General features: G+C 39.5%; 1 protein-coding gene across 4 annotated transcripts in view; it reads left to right on the top strand.

Annotated features, from left to right (window-relative positions):
* The first annotated feature begins 934 nt into the window (after window positions 1-934).
* The window catches only part of adgrb3 (adhesion G protein-coupled receptor B3), a 200083-nt gene continuing 189795 nt past the window's right edge, over window positions 935-11222 (top strand). For all 4 annotated transcript variants that reach the window (XM_055169584.2, XM_055169583.2, XM_055169582.2 and 1 more), the window contains exons 1-2: window positions 935-1373; window positions 3315-4080. In XM_055169584.2, coding sequence (XP_055025559.2) covers window positions 3330-4080 — 751 coding nt within the window. In that variant the 5' untranslated portion in view covers window positions 935-1373; window positions 3315-3329. The remainder of the gene's footprint in view (window positions 1374-3314; window positions 4081-11222) is intronic.

The raw sequence follows: 11222 nt of genomic DNA, 5'->3' as shown, positions 1-11222 counted from the left end.
GGCGCGGTCCTTAACACGCCGCGCTTTCCTCTCCTCCCCATATTCGACTAGTGCGCGTAGTATTGTATTCATCTCCTTTGTTTTATACTGCACCTCCAAATATCGCTGCTTCATCGAAGATGGGTGTTTGCTCTTAAATCCAAATCTTGTAAATCCACAGATTATGATGAATTCATCCCTTTATTCGTCCACAGTGAATGTCTTGTAAAATGCAAGTGCGCATTTTAGCATCATTCGCGCACACTTAACAAGAGTTTTTAATTAACAATCCTGTAGCCTATTTGGGATAAACATAGATTACTTTAAAAGTCCACCAAGGGCCGCTGTGAGTTTATGGATCTCGTGAGCAGTTGACTTACCGAAAGATCACCCCAAAGTGCGGAGAACATTTCTTTCAGAAACTGCGCATCTGCTTTTTTATATCTCGGATAAAAGCCATGAGCTCCAGGGTCTGATCCAGTGTAAACTTAAACCAGCTGTATCCTCTTGCAAAAACTTCCCCAAACATAACCAAAGAAGAATAAAACTTTGTGCCTCGAATGTACGTTTTTATTTAATAATAATAATAATAATAATATTCGTAGTTAAATATCGGGAGTTGTTTTCAGTTCAATAAAAGTTCAAACAAATATTAAGAATGGTAAAAAAGCGATCAGAGGTCGTCCTTTTAAGCGTAACTTCAAAACAACGAATAATTCCCAAGACTGCTGAAGCATTATTCCACGCGCCTTTGTTAACAAAATAGTCCACGTGAAATTGAACCGCTGTCGCAGGAAATCCGCCGCGCCGTTCGTTCCAGCACGCGGGACATTCCTCTGCCTTGATTTCCCAATAAAAAGAGTTTCTATGTGATCCAGGCGAAGGGGGGCGAGATGGTGAGAGACGCAGCTCGAGACGTCCATACGTGCCTTATCTTAGTGGCAGTGACGTGATATTGCAGCTCCAGTCCTGAGGCTCGGCGCTTTCCATCTCACTCCACAGCGAGTCAGCAGCATCCTCCATCCGTCAAGGATCGCGCGCTACCTGCGACCGGACCCGAACATTTCTTGAGGGAAGGGCAGACGGCGACTGATGACCAGAGAGATTCGCATTTATTTGACAGACAACATTTTTAGCCCTCTTTGTGGCGCGTAATAGCCTCGCCGCTGACTTCTGTTGCGCTCTCATCACTTGGTTGCATTGAGGTGATAAAAAGAAACGAGATGAGGATCCAGCTCGGAGTCTAATGCATTTTTGCTCATTGACCATCTTGTTGCTCCAGACTTCTATCGTCGGCAATGGGAGATATTGACTGGGAAGGGAGCGACGCGTTTTATTTCTAAAGGATGTTTCCAAGTATGTGGGAAAAATAGCCATAGCTGTCAGAGTGCAAGGTAAGTCTATTCAAATGATGATGATTATTATTATCATTATAGATACGTAGATGTATAGATGCGTGCTGTGCAATGATGAGATGGCCCTCGCCCAAGTTTATTCCTCTTAAACGCATCCAAGTTGAAGATCTGAGTAACATACTTCATTATATCGGATGAATGCAATAGAAACTACGTCAATATTTTAGAGGTTTCGAACCTTACACCAGACCAGCGCGAACTTAAACGATGGTAATGGAGTTTGCGCGCCGACTGTATATCAGATGCGTTTCTGGTGCTTTATTTGACCACATTTGCATCCTCCAAAAAACATCAGCTCGTGACAATAGAGCCACTGGGTTTAGTAAAAGGCTGGGGATATAAAATCGGGTCGATACCGTCCGTCTAATCCCTTCATATTCCCAGTGACTCCCATTGACGCGTCAAACTGAATGGTTCCCGTTAAAATCAACGGGTCTACAAGCGCACGACGCGACATAGCGCACGCGGTGTGAAGGAAAGTAGCGCGCAACGCTTTCCAGTGTGCGCAAATAGTGTCTGGTGCGACATATTGACGTTTAAACTGTGTATAGCAGTGCGCCTTTCGATGTAGTCTGACTCTTGTCGCATTTATGGCGATTCAAGCATTGAAATAAATGTGCGAAGCTCGGTTTGGGAATGCTGTTACACCGCACACAGCTGCAATGCCTGCAGGATTCATGCAAACAGACATGGAATAGCTGGATCTCTCTCTCTCTCTCTCTCTCTCTCTCTCTCTCCCTGTCTTTCTTTTATAGGCTACTTCTAAAATATTTTGGGATTCAACACACTTGATGATAAAACGCAAAGCAGAAGCAAACACATTTAAATAGAAATGAAAGTTTTAAGTAATAGAAAGGAGCCATTATAAAATTCTGATTGCTGCTTCATCTTGTGTAAATCACGACATTACAGCCCAATATGATATGATCACAGAGGTTATTGAAAATAGGATATTAAGTGAAATATGAAGAGAATAGAGATCACGACAGAGTCTGTGGAGACATGTCGTGGTTATCATGCGCACAGACATGTAGATCACTGCAGAATTGCGACACATTAATCTCGACCGAATAAAACACGTTTTTTGGGGCTCTTTTTAAACCTCATTTTGTTGATGACATCTAATCTTAGCCTTAAGTATAGTCTCGATTTAACGTCCATAAAGCCGTTCATTGTTAATGATCAGCGCGTCCGAGACTGTCACAAATACACACGCAGTAAAGATCATTCAATGTGTAATCGTCGTATAAAATTGTCATTTCATCACAAAAGATTATGATGTTGTTTCATCCCGCCAGCGCAGATGCCCAAAGTTATCCCCCCAATTTATTAAACGCCACAAGGTGGCAATGTTTATCCGAAATGTGTTACATTCCCATGGAAAGAATCGTTTGACCTAAAGATGCAAAAATTGAGATGCATGATGATTTATATGTAAATTATGATTTAATAGGCATCAGAAGTGAACAGCATAAGTGAGTCTCTGTTGTAGGTAGAGCTGAATGTATTGGTTAGAGGAGTTTATAGATTCAAGGTTTGTTGTAAAAGCTTTGCCAAAGCTCTTGTGACTCTTAAAAATAAAGATGATAAAATGGTTCTTTGCATTTGGTTACCTAAAGTACCTTTTACTACAAATAGTGTTCTTTATTGAACCATACAATCTGACAAAGAACATTTTAGAAACCTGTTTTAAGAGTGTCAGAAAATATGGTCCCTAGCTATCACTTGGGCTGTCCCCTTTACAAAGATTTGAATATTTAATATTTAGGTACACATTTGATATCAGTGCACCTTTGAGGTACTAATACTGTACATATGATGTATTAAAAAGGGACTGCACCATTTTTGAGTATTTTTCTGACCGTTGTGTAGGCTACACGCATATACAGACAATTAAAGTCTATCTACTTTCTCCTGCAGGCCAAATGACATAGGATGAAGGCTGTTCGTAATCTGTTGATTTATATATTTTCCACCTATCTCCTGGTTATGTTTGGATATACTGGTGCCCAAGATTTCTGGTGTTCTACACTGGTGAAAGGAGTTATCTATGGATCTTACTCGATAAACGAAATGTTCCCCAAGAACTTGACAAACTGCACTTGGACGTTGGAGAACCCGGATCCCACCAAATACAGCATCTACCTAAAACTTTACAAACGAGAAATAAGCTGTTCCGAATTCTCTCTGCTGGCCTACCAGTTCGATCACTACTCGCACGAGAAGATCAACGAGCTGCTGAGGATCAACGAGTCTATCGTGCACCTGTGTGACGACGCCAAGAATATTTATGTGTTTTTGCATTACGACAAGAATTTCGTTCAGCTCCGGAGGGCGTTCCCGTACGATTACAACGGATTGACGACGAAAAAGACGGAGGAAGAGGAAAGGTCGGTGGTGGAGTTTGTGGTTTTGAACAAGGCGAGCCCGAGTCAGTTTGGATGTCAGGTGTTGTGCACGTGGTTGGAAAACTGCTTGAAAGGAGAGAAAGCCGAATCGTGTGGAATAGTCTACGCTAAGTGCACCTGTCCGCAACATTTAGGAGATGGGGAATCTGAAAGCGTGCTGATGCTCAGTAACGTGGTGTTGCCTTTAAATCCCCAAACCGAAGGATGCCTGACTCCTCAGGTGCGCTCGGCGCAGGTGTGCAATCTGAGCGCGGAGGTGCGGCGCCCGTCCAAGGAGGGTGAGTATGAACCGGACAGCTGCGGGTCTTTTAACGCTGGAGGTCATTTCACAGCTTAATTATACCATGTCGTTACGATATCCTCTTGTATTCTTCCACCTTTACGCATTAAATACACACATATGCAGTTCAGTTCACTCTGATGCTACTGATGTCTGATTTCTTTGTTAGATTTATGTACCAGATCTCAGTGTACCAAACAGTACCGTTCTCACTCGATGGGTTTTCTTTTTCTGTATGACCTGGGTTTTTCTTGCGAGACAGTGATTTATTTATTTTATTTATTTATTGGTAGCTTGTTGACAGAGGTACTAAACCATATTTTTTAACCATATTTTATCTTTAATATGGTTGTACTTTATTAAGAAAAGAAGAAATTGCGCAGCGTTTGATATTTAAAGGGTTCACCAACAAAAAATAAAGAGCACCTTTTTGGCAATAAAAAGGACCATTTATCATCTGAATTTCCACTTATTGATGACGCTCTACTAAAAGAGACGTAGATAAAGCATATGAGGAGGTTAATTTTAGCCCACCTGGTGGCAACACGTTTCCCCTTTAGGCCTAAATGGAATTACATTTCTGCTGTCAACCTCCATCAATGACAGGTGTCTTGTCACATGCCTGTCAGCTACCCAGCTTTCTCTCAATATGGATACTGGCAGCAACGCTTTGCCTTCCAAGGAATTGAATAGTAACGCAAGAAAATAGTAGGCGTGAATCATTCTGGGATGATGCATTATGGACTTGTATTGGGGTCAGAGACATTACAGCTAATTAGCATCTGTAACATTTTACAACTGGCACAAGATAGAGATCAACCGGTGGCAGGGATGACCCAGCATACTGCGAAAGGATAAAAGCTCTCGGAGATGGTTGGCTGGGAATGGATGCTGACAGATTCACTTCAATTCTTGCACAGTGATTCAAAAATAATGAATAATGAGGCTGAGAGAGATGCAGGGAGTAAACCCTCCAGTGGCATTCAGCTTTTACCGGCTGAAAATAATAACCCCCTTGAGAGAAAGTAGCAGTTTTTCCGATCCAGTGAAACAGTGCTTTGGAATGATCAAGGTTCAGTCGAGTTAAACAGAGCCCTAATTTCGTTTCCCATCCCTCTTGTTTAAATTAGCTTTACATTCTATTCCAAACGGTGTCACATTCAATTTATGACCGTCTATCTGAAACCAGTCATTTTAATTTCATTGTAGAATCTGTACAACATTTGGAGTCGAGGCTAAAATTAATATTGCCTTATTGATTATTTTCCTCAGTTATTGTGTGACTGCACGGCCGATCTTAGACTTCTGGAGGCCCTAAGCAACTTTGTGAGGGGGCCCTGTCAGCACATTCATAAAAACCCATTTATAGTCTCTATAGCTATAAACAAAATGTTAATTAAACACGATGTATTATCTTATAGCTGTATATTTTTACCAAATGGTCATTACTTTGACACTCACCAGAATACTTTTTAATTATAACACTGACACGTTTTCTGTAAAAGCCCTTAATCTGCTACATTAGTATTTAGAAAACAATGTCTATTGCCAAATATATTCTTTAGGAGATGTAGAACATCAAGGAAACAAATTAAACAATTAAACAAACAACTAAAAAACGTGCAAGTCAATATAGTTTACTCCAGTGGTAAACATACCAAAATACATCAATAAATCTCTAAATATGCAAAGTTTAGATGTAATGTGCATTGTTTTTAAAGCTGAGTGCAGTCACTCAATATCTTGCATGACTGAATGTCTTTATTTCTTAAACACATGAAAGATTTTGATTATTGATGCGTAGGCTACTGGCATTTCTAACAAAACACACTGGACTAATATTGAATCCGGAGATTTGGACTGATTGTAATAAATCCATTGCATGGTTAGTCAAGACTAAATAGGAATTTAAAGCATTAATATGTTCTTAATTTTTTCACCCTAATGGCGCTTTTTGTCTATTCTGCTCTGGACGGCTTTGTTAGAAAACTATATCTATATATCAAGACACATGTCGATATGTGCGTCAAACCAACCCAATGAAATTAAAAGTAACTTGAGATCGGACTCTCGCGGCACAGTGATGTCAAAGATGATTCGGTCTGTGTAGCGCCACATGAAAGCAATGGAGCCCCCTAGTTAGGGTGGCCATTCGTGCCAGTTCCGCCGGACACGTCACAAACATTTCTTCGGGTTCGTTCTCCGAAAGTCGCGCTGGTCGACCGCATACGTCATCAAGGTTTTATATTTTGGGTTTAATTTCAGAAAAGCAACCGTTACATTTCAAGGTAAGAATAAAACTACAATGATTGTGTGTCTTAATAAATCTTAATTTTGTAATGTATTTTAACTGAAATGTGAGAACCTCGATGACGTATGCGATCGAGCAACGCGACTTCCGGAGAACGAACCTGAAAACATGTTCGGGACGTGTCCGGCGGAACTGGCACGAATGGCCACCCTACCCCTAGTGGTTTGGGGCCCTACGCAACTTGCGTATAAGGAGGATCGGCTCTGCGTGAATAGCTGCATTTCCATTACCCTTTGAAATGCGCAAATTGACATTGTAAATTGAAAATATGGCCAATGAAAACTTCCAAATATTGCAAAAAAAAAATGTATGCTTGCATGAGGTGGTTTTTCAGGCACTTCAGAAAAGGTGTTTTTCGCAAAACTGCAATGGTCACAAAATGGTTATTTGAGGATGACACTGTATGAACTAAAACCTCCCAGAAACACCTCAATACATGTCTGCTGCCAACTATAAAAGGCTTTCCTTGCCAATAACGTTTGGATAACACTCCTACATCTCTTTTGATTTAGAACAATCTACTAGTTCCTCAAAGAAACACCTATACATTGCCGCTGCTAAGTATAAGGGGTTTTCCTTGGCATCAATGTTTGGATAATACTCCTACATCTCATTCGGTTAAAAATAATGCCTAGTGCAGTGGATGTGATATTAGTAAACCTACCAACATCAATTGACGTGATGTTAAGTCGCATATCATCAATAAATGAAAATGCCATCATTTCACAATAGTCTTTTGTCGACATTTAGAAAATAACGCTAAATATTTGCAAATCTGCAAAATCTGTTTTACTATTTCTCTACCCCATGTTTATGAATTGTCAAACATATCTTCCTCTTCAAAGCATTTCATATAAAGGTCTTATAAGACATTTTAACTCAAACTTTATTATCAAAGCATTTCACTGTAGTGGTGCAGCAGGCATTCAACTTTCAGACTCGCTGCGTGTTTAGAGAAGCTTATATGCATCAGCTTATTTTTACCCTAAAAGATTACACTGAAAGCTTCTATTTATAGAGCAGGCGGCTTTAGTGGATTGGTATTGCGGGTTTAAAAGAACACACGACCCCACCGTGGCATCACAATGAAGCCTCTGCTCTCCCGGATGAGCCGTTGCAGGTCTTCAAACAACCTCAACAAAAAGATCGGCGAGGAGAGCGGCCAAAATAAATGGTCGTCTTTGATATCCCTCACGCCTGCTTGTGTGCATGGCAACAAAGTGTGGCCTTTGAATAGTGCGGCAAGAAGATGGCAAAAAAAAAAGTGTTTTCTGGTTCGTTGCGCTCTGTGGGAGGAGGATATGAAGCCAGCCAGCCAGCCAAAACATGAGCTTGATTATACTTTATGATAACATCAATGTTTGAACGCTGCCTCACGGAGGATGAAAGTAAAGTGTTTTGAAATGTAAAAACATATTAGACTTGCATAACGGATAATTATGATGGTGGTGCACATTAAACGCACTTGAGCGGGCATTAGCTGATTGTGGTAATATTGCTGTAACTGTTTGGATTTATGGTTGTGTTGCTGTATTAACATGAGGTGCTTGTTGAATATGGCCTTCAAACCGGTTTATGTAGTTCGCTTGAATTAACGCTGTAATTGCAATAAACAGGTCTGAGTTGAAACGGCTACGTAGTCATTTCAGTTAAGATGCATCTTTCATCATCTACTCGTGTATCCAGGGAGACGCTTTTAAAATGTGTTTAAAGCACCTAAAATACATGCAAGGTGAATCAATTCGGAGAATTTCAAGTAGAAGTCAAGGTGGCCAAAAGTTGCACGTATAGGTCATGCATAAACATCAGTGATATGAATCTCATCAGCTTTCAACATTCAAGAGATTTTGAAACTGCGGTTGGGAAAATATAATGCCAAAGAGAGTTTTGTGCTTAAATGTAGCATATAAATAGAAGTTTATTATCCATACCCCCATGTTGTTTAATGCTTTTAAATTAAATTATTATTTTAGAGGACTTTGAGGTCAAAAAAGGTTTAACAAAATGTTCCACTAAAATAAAAAAAAAAGTTATTTTAAAATCATATGCTTACAAAGCCAAGATACGGTTATTAAAATCATCTGAAAATGCCCAACATATATTTAAAATACATTAATGCATGTAAGATGCATACACTGTAAAACATTTCTGTAGAAATTACAGTATTACTGGCAACAGTTTGTTCAGTTTGTTGTGGACATAAAATATTTTCAGTCTTTATCTTCTACAGTAAGTTACTGGCAACCAGTGTACAGTATTACAGCATATATATGTGTTTGTGTGTGTGTGTGTGTGTGTGTGTGTGTGTGTGTGTGTGTGTGTGTGTGTGTGTGTGTGTGTGCATATGTGTGGATGGTTTTAGAGTAATATTTTATGTGTAGTAGTCGACCAGTATGGGCTTTTTAATGGCTGATGCCGATATTAAGAAAGCTGTATGACCGATATGAGGCCGATATAACACAAATGTAATTACAGTAAATAAGAGACAAACAGAAAATTGGTGAAACTACATAAATATTTGTTATGCATAATATTTATAAATATATAATTTTAAAGTAATTTTTTAGATTATTAATAATTTACATATTAAGACATATTTGTTGTGGCCGTTGTGGTTGACGTGTCTATCACGGAGACAACACGGCCATACCTGCGCTAACTCTATTGTTAAGACTGGCACAAAGACTTTCTTCTCATATTGCATCCTTTCTACACTTGTATTGGGTGACTGCGAGGTGGACTGCGAGTATTTTCAGAAATCCTCCCCGTCACGTGGTGGTGGACAGCCAATCGCCGGCGCTTTAGGTCCTTATACGCAAGTTTGGCATCGAAAGATAAATCATTTTTCGATACTCAAAGTATTTAAGTTTTTCATTTGGTACCATAAAAGTATCGACATTCGGTACCCAGCTATACAGACTTTACATTCAGTGTCTTTTCATTACAAACAACAAATTTAAGTAATTAAGAAGTTTACTGGCCGATTAGGGCTGTGACGGATCACAAAACTCACGGTTCGGATCACATTACGTTTTTTGAGGCATGGATCGGATTCATCAAAAAAAAAAAAAAAGGGTGGGAAAAATCTAATAACAAATAAAGAAATAACAAAAATGTATAAAAAAGAACAAAGTTGTACACAGAAATCGAAAATGAATAATAAACACTGTCTTAATTGTACAAATTAAATATTAATATTATTTTTTTTAAGAGCCACAAAAGTGATTTTCTCTTTAATATAATGACACAGACTTAAGTAGGTTAATTGAGGTTACTGTCTCTTTAAGACCAAATAAGCACAGACTGGTTTCTGACTGTAATCTATACACACACTTAAGACATAAACAAATGTTTTTATTTGAAAAAGAATACTGTGAAATCATTTTGTGTGTATGTGCCCTGTCAAGAACAGAAAGAATTTATGTTGGCTTACTTTTTGAAACGCGTCTCTCCGTAAATGCACTACTGAGTGCCCTTAAACGCGTGCACGCACAGAGACCGAGGGTGAATCCCAAACAGCGCTTCAGGAAGATGCAACAGCATAAACTGTCGCTTCACATAAAACCTTACGTTGTTTTTCATTGCTCTATTCAGCAAATGTATGTTAATGGACTACAGTATGAGACACAATGGTGCAACTTTCTCTATAGTTTACACACGAGGAGTTTTGATCTTTGAAGAGATTATTACAGCTGACTGGAGCTGGACTTTTTGTGGTTAAATGTTTTAAATCACTCGAATGTTTACATTTGCAAGCCTTAGAAACACGTGCAAATGATACACGTTTCCTATTTACATTTGCATATTAATCCGTAAATAGTATGCGAGCCGAATCGCGGATTGTGATCCGTATGGATCATGGATAAACTGTGATCCGTCACAGCACTATGGCGTTTAAAAAACTGATCGACCAATGCTAATCATAAAAAAATCAAATATCATCTGATATAACTGCCTCTGCAATATATCGACCTATCACAAGGCCTGTATATGTCTGGTATTGAGTACTGATTGTTGTGCCACAGAAACATTGTCTCATTATGGATAATCTTTCCAGGATCGATCCTCATAGTTCATCCCATGTTTGTATGGTGGCCATACACGAGTCATGCAAAGCAATCCCACATTCCCATTAGGAGCGAGTGCTTTCTCTTCTCTGTATCTCTGCATCATCTCTCCGGGCACAGTGACACTTGATGTGATAGCTCAAAGTCAGATGCTCGGAATTGTGTTTCCTAAATTAGTCACAAATGAAGCCCTGCTGGAGACGATGAGCAACATCCAGGGGCTTTTTCTCATTACTCTCTGTCTCCCGTTACACCATCCTCTGCCCTCAGACAGCAGTGTCCGTTTGCTCTTTTCTCTGAACGTTTCTGAAGAAGAATCAGGCCAGACTGCACTGTATTCAGATCTGTGGATGAACTCATCTGTCACTTTGTTCAAATGAAACCCTGGTCAGATCCTGGGCTCAAGGGCGCTTTGGGAGGTGAGAAGGGGAATTGGGCTGATGCTAATGAAGCAGTTTGTGCCGATTCATGTATATGTGATAATATCCACTCGATGGAATTTGAAATGTCAGATTTTGGGAGAAACATGAATGGTTGCAAATGAGAAGGACGATGGAGATTTTTTACATCATTCGGTCGATTTGTTGTTAACAACGAGGTTTGATGGGGTCAAGCTCTGTGTTATGCAATTATTCTGATTATCTAAAATCATTTATTTACCACCAACAACAAGATGAAAGCAAACAACACTGACTAAATGGCGGTCAAAACAAAGCTTGAATTTAGAAGTAGAACATAAAATGCCTCCAGACATTAAGCTGT

The sequence above is a fragment of the Misgurnus anguillicaudatus genome, chromosome 11 (assembly GCF_027580225.2).
Source record: "Misgurnus anguillicaudatus chromosome 11, ASM2758022v2, whole genome shotgun sequence".
Taxonomy (NCBI): Eukaryota; Metazoa; Chordata; class Actinopteri; order Cypriniformes; family Cobitidae; genus Misgurnus; species Misgurnus anguillicaudatus.
The sequence above is the reverse complement of the archived record's forward strand: the minus strand, read 5'-3'. Positions and strand labels throughout refer to the sequence as shown.